General features: G+C 36.6%; 1 protein-coding gene across 2 annotated transcripts in view; it reads left to right on the plus strand.

Moving 5' to 3' along the window:
* Ube2e2 (ubiquitin-conjugating enzyme E2E 2) overlaps positions 1 to 21,038 on the plus strand; it is a 319,892-nt gene that overhangs the window by 144,318 nt on the left and 154,536 nt on the right. The window contains exon 1 of one of the 2 annotated variants that reach the window (XM_005387475.2): positions 3,248 to 3,327. The exons of the other annotated variant lie outside the window; for it this stretch is intronic. Coding sequence (XP_005387532.1) covers positions 3,317 to 3,327 — 11 coding nt within the window. The 5' untranslated portion in view covers positions 3,248 to 3,316. Of the gene's footprint in view, positions 1 to 3,247; positions 3,328 to 21,038 lie in introns of those variants that run through there. 2 annotated transcript variants of the gene reach the window in all.

Below are 21,038 nucleotides of genomic sequence, written 5' to 3' on the forward strand. Positions count from 1 at the left end.
ATATGGATGAACCTGATCAAAGCAAGAAATGGAAGTAGAAACTGTTTGTTAACTGACTTTTAATATGTGTCATATACTGCTAAGCACATTGCTTTGCATGTTGTTAGGTAAATACATCATTTCTGTTTTCAGACAAAAAAAAAAAAAAAAAAAATGAGGCTCAGAGAGAATTCATGTGCTGAAGTTCACATTTTCTGTAAAGAAGGAAAAAAAGTGGAATTTCATTTGAACTCTGGCCTGATAGATTTCAAAACTTGCACTCTTAACTACAGTGCTGTCTATATTGTTCTTAGCTTTTATTCTCCTGCCTCCTTTCCCCTCCTACCTCCTGCAACTCTACAAATAATGTCTCTTTCACCTATGCTGATCCTGGAACATAACCAAAAATGTCTATTATATTTCATCAAAATTGGCTTCCAATCTTGCATTCATGTTTATTTCTCCCAATTGTCACTGTAGTTTCCTTGCTTATGTAACTGTGCTCTGTATTATTTTCAAAACAATGCAAACTTGAAACAAGACTAAGACATTGCAGAGTAACTTCCAAGTAATATCAGATCCAGGATAGTGATCCTACTTGATAATCATTAGTGTTTCAGGATAAGTTTGCCAGAGGGAACACACCAGCAATTTTCTAAGTTTTTTTGGTCAAAACAGTTTTCAGATTTTTTTAGTTCCACTAAAAAATAGACATTATCCCAAAATGAGTATAGATGAATGTCAGAAGTGATGAACTTTAGAAAATGTTTTAAGGTCTTTAATCCAGGAGCTGATATAAGTTAGTATTTTAGCTCCATGCCATAAATAGGTTCAGTCATCTTTAGTTTGGAAATTATTTGTAAACATCATAAATGACTACCTTTCACTGGATACTTAGGAAAAAAATTATCTGATATTTGTCATGTAGGTATTTACTGTAATATCATTAGCATTACACCTCAGTAAATATTCTAATATGCTTTTAAACCAGACTGTAAATTAGTAATGCAAATGCTCATTTTGACTTCTGTAACTTTTCAAAATGTTTGCCATCTAGTGCTGCACTAGAGGCCAAGTGGTTAAGAAACTCATTTGAAGGCTCAAGCTTGACCCTACAGGTCTGGTGCCTATTTGGACACCAAACCAGAGATGTAAGTTAACCCCAGTGAGAGAACAGCTATAGCACAGCCACTCATAACATGCCTCATGCTTAATGAGCTAAGTCAGTGCTTGAGGAGGAGGACACATGGCGGCCTTAGGTGCAGATTGGATGCTCTTTTGGAAAATGAGTAGCGGATTGATTTGCCCAGAAGATGTTGAATCATGCTATGTAAATGATTTATACTTATGCAGAATCCAATTAGCAAAAATTATTTCATAAAATTAGTCAAAGATAAAAAAGCCGAGTGAAACTAAAATTAATTTGACTTCTTGAACAAATGTAATTATTTTTACACAGTTACACTTAACTTACGCTTTGCAGTACTTGATGTGACTATTCAGAGAAATACCTAGAGGCATAATTTCATGGGTGTTGTAGTGACTGTATGAAGCAGATGAAAATTTCATAGCTTTCAAACATTTTCAGTATACTTTTCTAGGGTTTGGTAAAATGACTCTTTTGTAATTAGTTACCAGCACCTAAATTCTAAATCTGATCTTGTTTTGTTCAGTTCTTTATCAACTGTCAATGTTGAATCATCCAGTACTATATTTAAGTTCTTTGTTATTCCTGAATATTCATATTTGGTTTTTCATGAAATAACATTGCAGGCATGTAACAGAATTCTCATCAGCATTTTAAATCCTCTAAGTGATTATGAATGCCATAGTAGGCAGCCATCATATAGTAGGTAGAATAGTACAGTAATGAGGTTAAAAATAAAACAAAAAGAACAGTTTTTGCTTCCATCCAAGAGAAAGAATCAAGGATATCAGTAATGAAAATACAATTGCTGCACTTACCATTGCTGTTCTCTCTGCATGTCATTCTTCCTGCCTTCTTTCCACTGCTGTTTCCTTTTCTCTGTAGTCATATACAGGAACTAGATCAGTAGTACTGAAGAGCAGTCCTTAAACAGAGTGTCCTCCTAGTGTCTTGACTCTTCCCCTTTGACATTATACTTTCTAAGAAAATGGTGCGCATGTACACGCACGCAGAGTAATGAATTCGTTTATAAGTGCATTAGCAGTGAGATTCTACATGTTCAATATCATATGAAAAGTATTTATATTTTACTGAACAATATCATATGAGAAATATTTATATTTTGCTAGTCTTTTATATGGTTGCAGTAAGATTTGATGCCAATATTTGAAGTATTCCTCTAACCTTCCCTTTTACTTAATTCTACATGATAACCTTTTATTAAAAATAAATCCCTAATCACTTAGACTTATAACCCACAGACTCTACCATTATTCTTTTATCAATAGCCCAGCTGTTTCTCTGTGAATAGAAATTAAGAGCTAGGAGTTCATTTTTTTGTTTTATTATTTTATGACTGTTACACTTGGGTGACTGTTAGAAATACAGCATTGTAAATTATTTAAGTAATGGGTTAGGATTTTCTACTGTTTTGTGAAAACTGTTTTATGATCTTATTTACAGCACCCAAATACTTTCTTTTGCATAGATTTTTGCATCTTTACAATTTCAAACATGATTTTTATGCTTTCTGTTTTAGATTATTGCCAACACTAGCATTCAAATATTTGCCAAGGCTACACATCTATGCTCTTTACTTCCTTAGCAATAGACTGGAAGAATTTGCCTATAAATTTTCATCACTTTTCTGTACTATCAAACAATTTTAGTTGCAGGCATATGGAACACAGGATATAGGAAAAGCTTGGGATTAGTTTACTTGACACTGCTGTAATTAGTGCATATTTGAAAATAGATTATATCACTGGTTTCCTATATAATATCTTTGGCTTTGCTTTCATTTTACTATATTATGGATTGGAAGTCATACAGGGAAGTATAATGTGGTAGACGAATCCAAGTTTGAATTTAAATCTATCTCTTCATTTTCTAAACTTGGGTAAGACATCTAACCCTCTGAACACTTTATCATTTTGTAAAAGTGTGCGTGATAAAAGAATGAAGTGAGGTTATATAAAACAGTTTTTACAATGACTACTACTTTCCTTTAATCTTGAGTCCCATGATGTCATAGTGAGAGATTGTCTGTCAGAGTCAGGTCTTCTGACACGGAAGTTCTTTTTTAAGCACAGAAAATTTTGTCTACTGTTGATTAGTAAGGGACCTGGTGCTTGGTTTGGTGGTCCACTCCTGGAATCCTAGGACTCAGGTGGTTGCGGTAGGAGGATCATGACTTTAAGGCAAGCTGGACTGTCTTGGGGGCAGGGTAGCTGTGATGGCTACTGGTTATGAAGAAGTATAAATTTTTTTCAAGGAAATTATCCCTATACCTGAGTAAGGTTCTGGGTTTGAATCCCACTCCCACAAAAGAAAAAAAAAATACTTTTCTTCATAAAATTCTGTTAGAGATTTTCCTCAAGAATTCTAAAGGAAGCTGGACATGTTGGTGCACTCCTGTAATCCCAGCACTTGGGAGACTGAGACAGAGGTTCTCTGCAAGTTCAAGGCCAGCCTGGGCTACAAAGTGAGACCCTTTCTCAAAAAGGTTAAAAAAAAATCCTAAAAGCCATCAGGGTAGTATACGCCTATAACCTCAGCTGCTCAGGAGGTGGTGGCAGAGGGATTGAAAGTTGGAGGCCAACCTGAGCAATTTAGTAATTTTACGAGTTTGTCTCAAAGTTAAAAATTTTAAAAATTCCTAGAGTTTCTAGCTCACTGCAGGGTCCTGGGTTTATAAACAAAGAATTGGAGAAAGTCAGCAAGAGGAAAAAATAAAGTGAGGAAAATAAAGATGTGCAGGTTTTCTACTGGGTGAGTGATGATTGTCTTAGTTACTCTTCTCATTGCTGAGACAAAACACCCAACACCTGAAGTTAAAAGGGGAAAGATTTATTTAGTTCATAGAGGTTTCAGACCACAATTAGCTGGTTCCAAGGAAGGGTGACACATGGCAGAGGGGCAGCAGTTCATAGTGGCAGAAGATAGCCAAATCAACAGACGAGGCCAGGCACAAGCCTCTTTCTGTCCCTTATATTGTGTGCAGGCTACCTGCCCTAGGGCAGGTATAGCACTCACACCCATAATCCCAGCACCGTTAATCCCAGCATTGCACTATGAATCAGTCACACACTAGATTCAGCTACCTCCCAAAAAGCCCCACCTAAAACTGCTGAGGGTTTGGGGGGGGGGGACATCTAGATACAAACCATAACAATAATGGAACCATTTGCTGAAATGGAAAGCAAAGGAGGCAGAATAGATGAGACTTAGGCAAACTCATTTATCACAATCATTAAATCATTTTATTTAGTTTTAACCTTTATTTCAGGACTTTTATACTCCCTTATGTTACTCTTCAGGGCATTTATAAGTATGTATAACTTTCCTTTTGGAGATATTCTTTGTCCCCAGTGCAAGTCTAAAACAATGCTACCTCTAATACTGTGAGTTGACCACCCAAAAGAATTAACCTTGCTGTAGTAGTTTCCATAGTTAGCACCAAGTTAAAATCTTAACCTCTTTTAATTATACTTTTCTCCATGAAGTTCTTCTCAACAGTTACCTAAATGTACATACTTGTTTTTTAAAAAAAAAATGAATGATCCTGGCATGGTGTCAACTGCCTGTAATCCCAGCTACTTGTCTCCTGAGATGGGAGAAATTTAAGGTCCAGGCTAGCCTGAGCAACTTAGCAAGACCCTGTCTCAAATAAAGGGATCGGGGAAGGGGCTATGGATGTAGCTCAGCAATCCCTGGGTTCAGTCCCCAGTACTTCAGAATCAGTAAATGAATTGAATGAATTTGAATTGTGGTGTAGCCCAATAATGGAGCATGGGCCTGTCACACACAAGGCCTTGTGTTTGACAACCAGAATCATCAAAAAAAGACGATAAATTAATGATTAAATAAAGACAGAATCTTGAGTATCAAACTTGAATAATTGAAAGTACTCTGCCAGTTTTACATTGACTACCTAGAAGGCAGAACCCAAAAGTAAGACAGTGTTGGGTAGTCTTTCTAAGGACATCCAGTTTATAAAGATTTGATCATGCATATTTCTTTTCCATTCTTTTGCTGGATTCTTTTGATACCATTTTTCTTTCTTCTTTGTAGAGATATGAAGCTCACTGGAAAGCGTAGGTTGGGCTAAGGTAGCTTTTTGTTTGAACCTCCATTCCTCTATCTGTAAAGTGGTGAGAATACCCTCATGAGGTTATTGGGAGAATGAAAAACAGATCTAATTAACTCATTTCGTAGAGAAGAAACTTTAACATTGCCATCATACATCTAGTTGAAACCATAGAGGTTAACAAGATACCATAAAGCTCAATTAAGCAAGTTTGGTGATTGATGAGTTGCTATCAAGTAAAAGGTTTTGGTTAAAGAGGAGATTGAAACTAACAGTTAAAATGACTTTTACAGGAGGTTATCCATGGGAAGTCTTTGTTTAACCCTGTCTTCTGTGACCTGGATAATTGAGTTGACTATAAGGAAGATGGAATGAGGAAACAATTCTCCTGCCAATTTAAAGAAAATTTGTATGCCCAGGGGCATACATGACCACTCTTCTTGGAGAAAGTGCTTTAAAATCACCCCACAATACTCCAGACTTCCCTGATGATGAATTGCTTGCTAAACTGTGCCACGGAGTATTCAGTTTAATTCACTTATCTTTCTTGGCATAGTTTCTTTATAAAGTCTGTGCCCTGAAGGATGAAAGAGAGGGTCAGCAGGAAAGCCCATGTCAGTATTTAAAGTAACGGTATCTAGTGTTATTTTTAATATGTAGACTCTTTTCTACTTCAAATTCTCTAACAGTCTTGGAAATGTTTTTCCTTCTGCTAAAGCTGTCCACTCTTCTCCAAAGGATGCCATTAAGATGGAAGAATCCTTCTGGATCTCTTGTCTTCTCTTCTCTTCTCCCTTCTCTTCTTTTCTGAGAACCTTAACTCTAATCCTGACTTTCAGAATGATCTGAAAAAGTGGACTTAACCATTGTCCTCTGTGCAGAAAGATTTACAGATTCCTACCTTACTTCTCATCCTCCCTACGTCATCCCTTACCCAAAATTAACTTGTTATATTTTTCTGATTTTGTTTAGGAAAGAACTTAGGTTCAGATGAGATCTAACACAACCCAGTTTAATAGAAACAGTCTGAGTCTAGCAGCTACACATCTGTTTAGCTCTGACTCTATGACAGTAACCAGGATCTTGGTATCTAGTCCGTCATTGGACTTCTGAACTTCATTATGTATCTATAGTAAAACCTCAAAATTTAAAGTCTTCTCTCACCTGCCATCACCTCTTTTGAGAAATAATTACTAATGATATAGGAAATATAAAAAATTCTATTCCCCAAGGTTTTCTCATTCTATAATAATTCTTATTTCAAACTTTATGGGAACCCATATACACCACCTGGTACATACTACAATATTATGAAATAGCTACTTGCTTTTTTGTATATTTGTTTTGTTGGGGACATGGAATAATACTATTTATTAAAGCTTTAAAATCATCCCTAGCCCAGAGATTGTAAGGCTGAGCATGTAGTTTTTATGAAAAGCACAATTTTGAAAAAGAAACTATAAAGATACAAGCATATTGTGATAGTGTCTTTATAGCATAAAATTAATTCTGCTTACAGTTATGTACTGTATTTAATAAGGCAGGACCATTAGAAATAGACTACAAATAAAGTTTTACATACATTTTTGAAAAAAATGTCACTTATTTAATGTTAGATATATTTGTGGTTTCAAAATCAGCTTGTCGGGCTTTTTCTGCATATGTAAAGCAATAAATAGAAATAGTATAATAGTCAGAAATAGTATTGATTTGGGTTACTTTATTTCTTTAAAAATGGATATAGTTTATCTAGAAAACAATTAAATCTGGGCCACATTAAACATCTGTATCTTTAAAAATGCATGCTGCTACTTTGATTGTACTGCTGTTTTTCCCATTGGAGAGTTAGATACAAGTTGGAAGCTGAGAGTTAGATACTAGTTAGATACAAGATGTGTCAGCCATTAATAGAGCTTTAGATTTGTTCAAGTGTCTAACTAGATTCAATCACTGGATCTTGGAGGTTATAAACCTTTACACTTGTTAAATCTAGAAGTCTTTTGGTGGAGCTTTTGAGGTCTTCTATGTAGAATATGGTGTCATCTGCACATAATGAAAATTTCACTTCTTCCTTTCCTATCCTTATTCCTTTTATTTCTCTCTTGTCTAATTGCTCAGCTAATGTTTCCAAAACTATGTTGAATAGGATCAAAGATCTAAATATTAAGACAGAAACACTAAATCTACGGGAAGAGAAAGTAGGTAAAAATCTTGAAGACATAGGGGTAAGCAGAGAGTTCATTAAAAAAAAATTGCAGAGGAAATACTTCAAAGAATCAACAACTGAGATCTCATCTTATTAAAAAGTTTTGTACATCAAAAGAAATCACCAACAGAGTGAAAAGAAAACCCACCAATTGGGAAAAAATTTTATACAACTGTCCCTCAGACAAAGGACTTCTATAAAGAATTTTTAAAAGTCAGACCCTCAATATTCAAAGACCTAATCCAAAAATGGGCATCTGAGATGAATACACATTTCTCAGATGAACAAATACAAATGGCAAATAAATACATGAAAAAATGTTCAACATCATTGGTCATTCAAGAAATGCAAATTAAAACAACACTGAGATTCCATCTCACCCCAGAAAGAATGGTAATCATCAAAAAAACCAATAGCAAATGCTGGTGGGGCTGTGGGGGAAAAAAAAGATCCTTCTCCACTGTTGGTGGGAGTGTAGACTGGTACAATCACTGTGGAAATCACTGTGGAGATTCCTCAAAAACCTAGGATTAGAGATCCCATTCAACCCAGCTATTCTACTTCTGAGGATTTTCCCAGAAGAACTGAAAACATACCACAGAAATATGTGTGCACCCATGTTTTTTTGTTTTGTTTTGTTTTTAGTACCAAGAATCGAACTCAGGACCTTGCACTTGCCAGGCAGGCGCTTGTGCCGCTGAGCTATATCCCCAGCCCGTGCACCCATGTTTATAGCAGCGCAATTTGTAATAGCTTTATCTTAGAAACAACGCAAATGCCCATCAACTGAGGAAAGGATGAAAAATATGTGGTATTTTTATACTATGGAGTATTACTCAGCTATAAAGAAAGATAAACTTGAGGCTTTTATAGATAAATGGATTCAACTAGAGACCATACTCCTTAGTGAAATAAATCAGACTCTCATGTGTAAACATTGTATTGTCTCCCTAGTGTAAGAAGCGGAAAGAGTAAATAAGATTCAAAAGGTAATAGACATTATGAAAGGGAAAGAACCTGCTCAAAAAGGAAAGAATAACTGTTAGCTAAGATAATTGTACTACTAATTTCTATTAGTTCAGTATTTTATGTTTTTGATCAATCTTACATGCCTATATTTGGTAATCTGAGCAACTACTTTGAAGATGACAATATGCAATATAATAACCATTGTTAATTTCCTATCATCTTATTTTAAAATTGTGTATCATTTTTATTTTTTTAACTATTGTCTGTAAAATAAAATAAAAATCTTTATGCTAAGATATACAGGACCTGAATTAGCAGTTAGCCTTTGCCCATTTAACATCGGAGTTGCACACTGGAAACAGTTTTAGGTACTGCTCTTTGCAATGCATCTACTGGGTCTCATGGACTTCATGTGATAGCTGCAGTTCACGAGAAATACCAGTTTTACCAGCACTGTAGCTTCATTTTATTTTCTCTCAGAGGTCCATTTGTTACTTTGAATATACTTGTCACTTGTTTTGTTTTGTTTCGTTGCTTAATCAGCTGTAATACCAAACATAATGCTAAGAATTGCATGGCCTTTAAGGACTTTCCCTCAGTTATAAATCATACTATCAGAAATCAGCAGTAATTTTTGTATGACTCAGAGAATTTCTCCTTTTGTAGGAAGTCATTATAACTGAGCACCCACAGTATAATGTTGGAGTTATGACATTTTCATTTCAGTGTATAATTGTTAATCAGAATTAAAAAGTAGATGCCAATTCTCTGTAAACCTATGGGAACTTTGTTAAGTAAGAAATGATTCTTTGTATAGAATGTTTTGTTTGGTTAGGCTCTTCTCTTTTCCTACAGCATCTTTTAAATTTTGTTTTGTTTTGTGTTTTTGAGAAAGGGTATCACTATGTAATTCAGGCTGGCCTTGAACTCACAGTGTAGTCCAGGACGGCCTCAAACTTGCTGCAATTCTCCTGCCTGTCTCTTGAGTGGTAGGATTGCCAGTGTGAGCCACCATACCCACCTTCCCCACAGTTTAAATAGCTTTTATTGGAAAGGAGGGAGGGAGACAGGAAGGAAGGAAATTCATAAGCTAAAAAGATCCTCCCTTTTTCATTTTCTGTTTTCTTACCTCTCCCAAGCCCCTCTCTGAACTGGGGTATAGTTTGTGAATTTTTAAAAGTTCAGTTACCAAAGGAAAGAGAATGGTCACTGCAGAGTACTTTAATGTATTCTAGAAGATCAACTGCAGATATTTCACATACCAGGAAAAACACATGGAAAGGGCAGGATAAGTTGGAGGAAATGGTGAATCATTCCTTTTTAGTTAGGGCTGTGGATGTGAGATAGAAAAGCAAGTTCTGAGCCTTTTTTTTCCCCTCTGACAGCCAAAGGGATAAGATCTTGCTGACAGCTGTCCTGACATTCCCTTTTGCCACCTTCAGGATGAACTTGGGTGAAAAGCCCCAGCATTTCCCTGCCCTCTCTGTGCGTGCTTCTTCAGCCAGATGCTAGCTCCATGACCGGAGCTATGCTAGCTCCATGACCGGGGCTGTGGCTCAGCCTGAAAGCTCCATGACCGGAGCTATGCCTCAGCCTAAAAGCATGAAAACTCTCTCTTACTCTGGGCTGCTTCAGGTGTTGGCTGCTACCTCTCTGAGTTTCTGTTTAGAACTGTGCCTGACAGGGCAAAGATCAAGGAGGGACCAAGCCTACCATCTTCATCCTCCAAATCCCCAAACTCTCCATGGGCCGCAGTCAGCACAGAAGTCATTCCTGGAACTCCTGGCAGTTTGTGGGAATGGCAGAGCTGCATTCAGGCAGCCGCTTCTCCCAGTTTGGCTGACCTGTCACCATGATGACTGCCCCATGGTCTCTCAGGAAACTATTTGCTTTGGGCACAGCAGGCTTGGAATGGGGCTATCCCGGGTGAGGCTGCCTTGCAACCACCAGATGACACTGCCACCCGTGACTTAGAAGTGCCCAGAACAAGTTCATGAAATGCAGGGGATTGTGCATGTGTGAGTCTGCTCCTCCTGTGTACACGCACTGTTCTCTTCCATTCCTCGGGTCAGTCCAGGAGAGCTTCTTACACTGTGTTTCCCTCTGTGCTGCAGCACAGGCCCCAATGAAAGCCTTGCTCAATTAGTCCTATTGTCTACTCGTGGTTTTTATCTCTGGTAAAGTAGGCTGAGTAGGTTACACTCATAAAGAACTGCTAACACTAGGGGCTATTAGCTCTGAAGAGCTCCAGACAGCAGCAGAGCATTAAAGATTCAAAGTAGTGGGGACCAGCTGTGACCACTGGGAGAACACCAGAGAAGCAGCAGGAGCTCCTGGAAGATCTCTGGAAAGCTGCCAAGGGGCCCATAAGCTCTGGCTGCTGAGCAGCTAATAGCAGCAACTAGGGGCTGCCAGGAACTGTAACACAAAGACCTGAGAGTCATTGGCAGTCAGAGCCCAGAGATGCACGCATCAAGGGAACTGCACCGTGACAATCATGATTTCTACCAGAATTGAGCATAAAGAACCCCGTGCCAGTGGATGACGGGTGGAGCCTTTCCTGTTCCTGACAGTCATGTGGCAGCAAGGTGCGCAGGTTTCAGAAGCAGTTTCCTCACAACGGGAGTCGCCGGCATTGAACCTTACACGTGTGTGCCTGCAGATCTGCCAGCCTTTGTCCCATGTCTAGGGGCTGGGGGAGAAAGGCGGATTCTTTACTCCTTGTCCTTTGATTGTTGCTTGATAATGAGAAAAGTGAAGCTCCATTCCGGTTACCTCCCTGGGAAAATTATGGGCCACATCTGTACGTCTTTTAGTTATTGAGGAACTCCTAAGAGGAGTTGGGAAGTTTGGTGGTTGAGGAAAATTTATATTTGCTAAATTAAGCATTTTAATGCTTAATTTTAATTTCTTAACATTAAAGTTTAAAAGTACTCCTGCAGTGCTTTCTTCTTCTATAATTATGTCTGAGAAACATGATAGAAATATCTTACATGACTACTTGATAGTGATAACGACTGAGGGAAGCTGCTGGAGTTCTTTATGGTTCATTTCCTTCAACCAGAATATCGAAAGTATGAAAACTGAGTACTATGTGCAGCACATGCTACCTTCTAAGGGCTCGGGAAAGGTTAGCTGTAGCTATAATTATTGTGTCTAATGTTTTGGTCAATTTATGAATATTTTTGATGCATCTTTGTTAACCACTGTTAAAATTAATAGTCTATTTGGAGCAAAAGTGAAATACTGTATCAATTGTTTGTGTGTGTGTGTGTGTGTGTGTGTGTGTTTAAAGAGGAGAAAAATTCATTATACTGACGTCATAAAATTAGTTGCCATGATAATTAAAATCACATTTAGGTAACAATATGTATCCCATATATAACCAACCTATATTCAAGGAAATGGCAAGCTCCCCAGAGATAGTGCAGAATTAATTACCAATTGTAATTATTACATTTAATTAAACATGATATAATAAATAATACATGTAAATGTTGAGCTTCGTTGATGAAAGTGCACTGTCATTATTCATACTTTTCATTTTATTATTTTGAAACTTATTTGATGTATTAAAAAAAGTGGTTGTCCATGTTAAAAATTCTTCTATATAGGAACTTATTTGTACAGTAAATCATCTTGGAAAGATACAGTTGCTATACATTGTAGTAGTGGTGACAGCAAGGCAGAATTAGTTTCACAGAGCTTTCAAAGGCATAGTGCTCTTCTTAGCTGATGTTCTTTGCAAGACACTTTTGAAAAGCAACAGCGATTTAATAACTCTGTCAGGTTAGAGGTAGGCTGTTAGAGAATTCCTATTTTCATAGTTATAACTGCAAATTCACACTGCATGATTGAAACATCAGCATTGAGATGTAATTCAGTTTAGACTCGGGATTAAATTAAATTTGGGGACCTGGTTATTGCCATAGTTTAAGATGTCAGAAGCACCTCTTCTTTCGTGGTTCTTTTATTCAAAGACACTGACATCTTGACACTGCTGTGGTGATTCTTAAGGTGTGGTCTCAGGACTCCAGCATCAGCATCACCTGGGTGGGAACTTCTTAAAAATGCAAAAATCCTCAGGCTCCACTTCATATTTATACAATCAGAAGTTCTGAACAAGGAGTGTGGTGGTACATTCTTGTAATCCTAGCACTCTGGAAAGCTGAGGCAGTATGATCACAAGTTTGAGCCTAGCATGGGCAATTTAGCAACTTCGCAAGACTGCCTGAGAATAAAAAATTAAAAGGGGCTGATGACATAGCTCACAAAAAAAACCTTGGTTCAATCCCCAGCATCAAAAACAAACAAAAAAAAACAAAAACAAAAACCAGAAACCTGTGTTTTAACAGGCCTCCCATGTGATTCTCATGTATCTAAGCCTTGAGTATCATTAGTTCTTTATAATACTGGCTTTTAGACAATTTAATGTCAGTTTCAATGAAAAATTGACAAACAATCAACCACTGCATTATAGACTTGAGAACCAAGATGCTCACTGAAAAGTTAACTTAAACTTTAGCACATTGTGTAGTTAAAACTAAATAGGTTAATGCTAATTTCCCTTCAGCTTTGTACCATAAGCAAGTGTTTCAAGCCATTATGAATTATATGTCAGATTTGATTTCTGGACTAGAATAGCTGATAGCGATATTTTAGCTATAAGTCATCAGGGAAGTTATTGAAAGTATTACATTTTCAGTGAGAACTATAGTTATGGTCAGTTCAGGCTTCATCTTTTTGTACTTACCCCTGCCTTGTCCTACAAACCACAGCCAGTTCTAAAGTACAGTAAAACTTTGGATTTCAAGTAACTTGTTCTGTGATTCTTCCACAAGACAAACAAGCACTTCTAATAAAATTTAACTTGATAAACAAGTGATGTCTTGTAATGCAAGGAGTACCTGATGCCAAACTTCACATCATCGCAGCTAAAATCGGTAGTTCTCCCTCCCCCTCCCCCTCCTGCTTCCCCCTCTTTCTTGAGGGACCTGGTGGTGATCATCTCCCCACAGCAAAAGGTTAAGGAAGAGATCTTGTCTGCAGAGGAGGAGAAAAAGGCAAATAAATCCCTTGCATCAAATGAAATTAAGACTATATGTAAAATGTGGGAAACAGTGCAAAATTTTGTAGAGAATGACTACCTGAATATGACTGTAGCAATGCAAATGATGAATCTGTGTCACATTTCTGCAAAATCCTCAAAAGAGGCAAAAGCAAGCGCCATTGAATGGGTTCCTTGTTAAAGCTGCATAAGAAAAAGATTCCATTGAGCCAATAGTTAGCAGTGATTCCTTTAGTGATAGTGGAAGTTGACCTACACAATGACCCTCCTTTCTCTTGTCTCCCTCAACCAGCCACAAAGGTTTTCAAAGTTAAGTACAGGTTAATTTATTTTTCTTTATATTTTTATTTTCTTTATTACTTTGTATCATATGGTGGTATTGTCATTCTTATATGAATATTTTTGGGTTGTGGAATGAATCATCTGAGTTTCCATTATTTCATATGAGAATATTCACTTTAATATACAAATGCTTTGATTACAAGCTTGTTTCTAAACCAGATTATGCTTGCAAACTGAGGTTTTATTGTATTTCATTGCCCTCAATTTTGAACGTTCCTTCTTCACTCTGAAAAGATTCTGTTCCTGCATGTGGGAACACTACTTCACTCCACACTCTTCCTTGGCCTGCTCATTGTTCAGCTTGTAGCATAAGCACCACCATCTTGAAGTAAACTTCCCATACCATGTTTGTTTCCATGTACCATTCTGCTTCCTCTTTTTAACATCATACCACCAGAGAAGTAATGACTTGTGTTTGGTTCTTCATGACCTGGTATGCCCTAAGCTTTACAAGTCAGATTCTCCCTAGCTACTACAGTGTCTAGCATGTCTCAGACATTCAGTATATACCTATGAATTAAATGGTTTTTACATGTTTTCCTTAGTTTATATATTTAGAGAATAAAATTCTTTTTAACACAGCATTCCTTCCTTAAAAACTGCTTACATGTGCGTCATCCCTCTTACACCTGTTTTGAAAGAGGACAGAACTGAAATATTGTTTTAATCATTATGTACAACTCAACATTTGAAATTCTGTGTTAATGAAATTATTAGAGTGTGAGAGAACTTTCTTAAGTCTGAGACTAGATTTTATGAATCTTGTAATAAACTTTAGAAAAGCCATATGGTCCATTGCTTCCAGCTCTCAGGGGGAGACCACACTGGGTAGAGACAATCTACATGGCATGGTTCCAGTGAGTGAAATTATCTTGCATCTGTCTGTGTAAGCATATTGCCTGGTACATTGCAAGTGGTACATAAATGTGAATTACTTCCCTTTCCTCTTATAAGCTTTCAGAAGCAGATACCATACCATTTCCATAAGAAGTAGCCAAGAGAACGTTTGAAATTGAGATGTGTACTTTGAGTAGTAAGGAAAGTGTTCAAACATAATCCAAACATCAGTATCTAAAGATTATTAGATGTTAAGTAATACTTTCCAAGTTAAATTTTATACTGTGGATTTCATTTTGTCATCTTTAGAAAACAGTTACAGTTTCAATGAGTACATTGTCAGTAAGCTCAAGAAATAATGTTTTAGCCATTAAAACAACACAAAACAAACTACATCTAGGTATATGCTGGTGGTGTGAATATGGATGTGCCCCTAGAGGTAAAAAGCTTGTACCCAGGGTGATGTTTTGGGGAAGCAGTAGATTCCTTGGGGCTGTGCAGGAGTCCTTAGGTCCCTGGGGACATGTTTTTTGTAAGACCCTGGTCCTGTCTTCTCTTTTTCTTTACTTCCTGACTTACAAATGGTTTAGTCTGCTGCATTAATCTGCCATTGATGTGTGGCACCCTCATTAGGGGTCCAAAGAAGTGGGGTTTCCTAATCTTCGATTGAAACCCCCAGGGAAAAAAAAAAAAACTTTCTTCTGTATAAAGTTAATAGCCTTAGATATTTCATTGTAGTAACACCAGGCTAAAGGAATGTACTATTGACAAGCTAATTTCACCTTCCCCTCATTATGTTGTGATTGAAATTGATCTAAAGATATTCATTTTCTAAATCATAATTGATGTATTTTTTAAAGCTCTTCCATACCAAATCAGTGGAGAAAGCTTCCAGAGCACGAGCCAGAATGCCAGTTCTGCAGCTGATGCCCGTCTTCATAGACTCTGCAAAACCCCTGGCAGTAAAGCACAGCTCCATCCCTTTCTTTAATCTGGGGCATGTCCACTCTAGCAAATACAGAGCTACTGTGACACGTTCCAGTGACTCTGTAAATATTTTCTTGTCCCACAATTGTTATTATGCAGCCTTCATTTGGGCTCGTTTCATCATTTTGCACTGTGAAATAGCTTTACAGTGTATTACTACAGCCGGAAGAATACATATATGTGTTTAAAAGTATATTCGATAGTTGTACACAAACAAGCAAGGTCTTTGTTGCAACTTACTACAGAGCACATACCCCAACTTACTGAAGAGGAGCACTGGCATTAATGTGCAGCAAATCTGTTCTTTTGGTTTCATCACTAACAAAAAGTGCCTCATCGTGAAAGTACATTTGATTTTTAGGGTGCCATATTGTTAAAATTAGACAACTTACATCTAATAAACAAATGCATTTTATCGGTAACATTTCATTACATTTACCAGTTTTAACAAAGGTGGATACAGAACTTCCATTCCTTAGTCATTCCAGGTGGGTCTGAGTTTCATATTCAAACCTTAATACAGTTTTTGAGTTTTGTGTGACTTGAATTTTTAATCTTTCTGTAAAATACATAATTTAAATGAACATGTTATATGTGTATCTTGTCTTCAGATACCAGTTTTGATATAAATGTTGTAACATAGGTGTGTAGATAGTAGATCCTGGATGGAACTTGTTTCTTTATAAGAATATAATTCTGCATGAGGACTTACTGAATCCAAACCTGTGTCATGCCGGTGTGCATACCCAATTAAACACTGAAAATAAAAATTGTTTTGGTGAACTTTGAAAAAAAAACTCTTCCATGAGGATTTGGTATTTAGTCCTAGAAGGAAATAACAAGCCTCTGTTTTGATTAAAGCATAAATTTACTGTATGTGCAGGTTTTAAGCCAGAAATCTTTTTAATTAAGCAAGTAATGAAAACAGTAGAACTAAGAAATCCAAACACCTGTATTTAGCCAATGTGATTGACAAAGATTGAAAAGATAAAACTCGGCTCATCAAAGATATGAAGGTACGAGCAGTGTTGCACATTGTTTGTGAAAATGTAAATTGTCACAGGATTTTTAGCTGGCGGTTAATCAGTATGTATCCTGTGACTCTGAGATTATAACAGATCATAAATATACCTAAAGATATTTGTCCACTGCTAGTCATTCAATATTTTATGTAGTAGTAGCCTAAATTTTTAACAATGAGAGCTTACTGTTATTGACAGTAAGTCTGTTTAACAGATGAATAAGCAGCTATTCAGATGTTGATACAGATATAAAATGGACATGGAAATGATTACTATGTTGAAATAGATACACAGCCATATGTTACTTAAGCAAAGAAAAATTCTCAGAAGGAAAAGCAACACAAGGTATTTCCAGACTACTACTCTTTTCATCTTACTTGCATTTTTTGAAGTTTTCTTTTTGGACACTTACTGTTAATACTACATTCCTCACCCAAGAAAAGGGAACTATATTAAAATGTCATTAGGTGGTGTTCTAAGACAATAAACAAAAACAGATGTTTTAAAGTAAGATTTTTCATGTAAAATTTATTTCAGTGATTTCTACAGAAAGACATACTGGTGTTATTTGGTACAGCCATCCTGCTAAATTAAACTTTACAGTTTTCATATATGATGCTAAACTTTCCAAAGAGTCAAAGAATTTGCCTTAAGTCTAGGCTGCCCTTATGAATATATGAAATAGGAACTGCCCCGTAAGTGTAATTTGAGGGATTCTGAAAGGAAACCACTTGTTCTAAGGAAACCTGGGAGTCTCCCTGCCCTTCAAACTCTCACTCCTTCCTCATCCGTGAGGGACTGGGTGATCATCTCCCAACAGCAATGTGGCCTGAGATGGAACTATTAAAAGTATGTTCTTTTGGTTAAACATTTTTTCAATTTTTTAAAAAATAAAAAATTACTAAGAGGTGATGTGTCAAATCTCTGCCTCCTTTTTTAGTTTATCAGCTTAAACTACTTCATAGTAGATAAAATTTTTATAGAGAGCAATTCACATGAACAACTTGATCAAATGGAAGTACTGACCAGTACATTAGGAAAGATAGGGGAACAATTTTCTGTCCATTTTGCTTTTCTCTGTATTATGTGAAAATTATTTACCGGTTGAGTGTGGTGGTTCATGTCTGTAATCCCAGCACTCAGGAGGCTAGGCAGGAAGATCACCATGAGTTCAGCCTGGGCTACATAGTAAGGCCCCATGTCAAAAAAAAAAATACATAAATTTACCAAATAGACAAAAGAAAACATTATTTGAATAACAGATTTCCAAAACATAATTTTAGTAGCTTTCCAAATAATGAGTATAGTGCTAGGTACAAGTTTCATTAGTAATTAGGTTTGTTTAGTACTCTTGCCATCTGGTTTAGACTAGGCTTAAGCAAATTTGGAAACCAGATATCCAAGATGACACTGTCCATCTACTCCAGTATCTAAAATGTGTCCCTTTCTTTTGCCTTTTAATACACCTTGAAAATATTCTTGTGATGCTGTGACTGCTCTAGTTACCGTTTAGCACTTGGGTTGGGGCCTTGGGTTTTTCTCACATCTATTTATTTCCTTGCCCTCTGTGATGTAATTATTTCCTTGCCTTCTTCCTTCTCCAAGCACATCCTGAGCTGGTTACTTTCAGGTCCCTAACTGCACGTTCACCAAAATTTGGCTCTTGGGCTTTTGTTCTTTGATGATGGGCTTTGCTACATCAATTTACATAGTTACCGCTGAAGTTTGGCTCAGCTCTTGTCTCCATGTTTGTTTCTCTCCATAGTCTCATGAAAGGTTGCTTCTAAGGATATCTTGCTGTTGGACTTGGTATGCACAAAATTAGTTTTCCTTCCAAAAGCTCTTATTTGTTTCTGTATACATCATGAGGGTCTAATTACTACATCTCATTTCCTAAAATCTTTGCTTTTTTTAAAGTTCCATCCATCTCTAATACTTTCTGAATTAAGTTAAACACAGACTATTTTGAATTCTTCCTTTAAAGTTGAGATCTACTCACTCTCTCAGCATCCGCACTGGCACCAGCTTTGTTCAGGGACCTAGCACCACACATTTCTCCCCCAGTCTTTTCCAGTCTTATCTTCTTTATAAAAGCCAAGTTTAAAAAAAAAACCTCTCATTTGATGTCCTTGTTATTACTTCTCTGCCAGTGATGGTATAATATATCTCCTAGATTTTGGTACTTAATCATATTCTACTTCGTACCTAACTATTTAGGGAGTTGCTGGTATCCTCACTTGTTTCAAATACCAGTCAAACACCACTTTTTATTTCTCTTTTTAAGGAATTCTGTGGAGTAGTGTAAAACTTTTTACTTTGTGTGTAGTTTTGCACAAACTTCAAATTCAGAAGTTCTCTACCATTAGTATGGCTGTTAAATAACTCATGGGATTTCTTTTTGACTCTAGGTCCAAACCCTAAGAAATCTAATTTAGTATGAGTGTAAAACCACTCTTTCAACAGCACTGCTGAAATGCACGTTATATTATAGACTCCCTTACTGTAACATCTGTATGTGGTACAATTTTAATAGCACAATTACCACATGTTGTGTGTATTTCTTTGTGATGTATATGTAAGTTGTAGCAGAAATTATCAAGCCAAGTTTCAACTTCTGAGATGTCTTAGAAATGCCACAGAGAACTGTATTTTTCTATTATTTAACCTACCAGGAACTCAGTTATGGTGTTAACTGTTTTGCCTACCAGGCTAGTGTAGTAGAAAAGAATCCTTTGAATGACTTCTGATGTCAGAAATAATTAACAAATATATATTATGTTTATATGAGGAAGGGAAAGATTCAAAGTGATATACACTGAATATGCTTATGTTTCCTGTTATAATTAAGCTCCCAAATTGACATAGTGGAAGATATTTAAGAATTAATATTTCCCCCAAGATTAGAACTTTTCCCTTGATAGGATGCCTTTTTGAACTCTTTCAATATAGGCTGGGTTCTCCCATCCTCTTTTCTGTTTCCCTATTTCTATATGCTTTTCAACATAAACATCTGATGTATACAGCTTTTAAAATAAAATTTGTACAAAATTGTATTAGGATATAGTAAAATCTTTCATTAAAGAGAAATTGTGGATCTTAATAATTAAGATTCCTACACATAAGTTTAAAAACATTTCATTGTTAGATGAGATAATGCTGACATATATTATAGAGGTCAGTTTTTACGGTGTTGTGTTGTGATACTGTGGATTGAGCAGGGAACTATATTGGCGATAAATAAAGTAGAAGGACTTTTCTGTTATTACCAATTTGTCTAAGCCAATTAAGTCATTTGTATTTTTTAGGTTCATTTGGTTAGGGTCAGAGTCTTATTCAGGTTAAGTAAAGTCTCAAAACAAATTCTGCCCCACTACAAACCTTTGTTAGCAACCTGACATTGTAATAATAAGGGAACTTGTTTGATAAGCTAGTAAATTCCCTGCTTTGTTCTTCTTAAACATACTTTGATAAATACCAGGGCAGCAAATTTAAGGTTCTAATAGTAGGATCAGCCTCCTTTCTATTCTCCGCTGTCATCACAGTTTTCTGATGTGGTGTGTATACTGTAGTCTGGATATGTGCCCCCAAGATCATTTGTTAGAATCTCATGCCAGTGCTGTTGTGGAGGTGATTAGATTATGAGTTCTGAGCTCTCATGACAGCACTAGTCCCCTCGAAAGAGGTCTCAAGGAGCTTGTTTGCTTCTTCCAGTGAGTACATAGATGGCGTCATGTATGAGAAACGGGCCCTCACTCAACACTGAAACTCCTGGTGATTTCTGTTGTTTATAAGCCAATCTAAGGTATTTTGTTACAGCAGCACAAAAACAGAGAATGTTTGTTGTGAAAACAGGAGTAGAGACTTTCATGATCTGGAGTGAAGTTCAAAATGTGTTAAGCTTTTGGCCTTGTCAGATAATCCTACTCCTTTCATGTGGAGGTGCAGAGGCATGTATGATCTTTCTGGCCCATCATGTACTTTAAATATTCTTTATTTCCTCAATATAATTTGTTCCTAACACAGCTTATGCTTATAGATGAACTTTCCATTGGAAATGTAGATCAGAAGATTAGATGCAGGTGAAGATGCTGGATTCATTTGCCTTAGGTTAAAATCTTGATTAGCTTTCACATGTGATCCAGCCCTTCCTGAAATAGTAATTTCTGATTATGTCCCCTAAATGCTCACTTGCACACAGAGGTACATCTTACTGTCTGTATCAGTATTTTTTTAATTGACAGTCTGATCTGTCAGTGGGTTGAAATTAAATCAGAGAAACCAACATCTACTACTACATTATAGGACGGGGTGGTGTAGGAAGATATTGCTTGTCCTTAGTAATGTTTCTGTTGAACCTTTCAGTTACATGTGTATGTCACTGGGTAGTGGTT

Source organism: Chinchilla lanigera, unplaced genomic scaffold (assembly GCF_000276665.1).
Source record: "Chinchilla lanigera isolate Chin_1 unplaced genomic scaffold, ChiLan1.0 scaffold00029, whole genome shotgun sequence".
In the NCBI taxonomy this organism is placed as follows: Eukaryota; Metazoa; Chordata; class Mammalia; order Rodentia; family Chinchillidae; genus Chinchilla; species Chinchilla lanigera.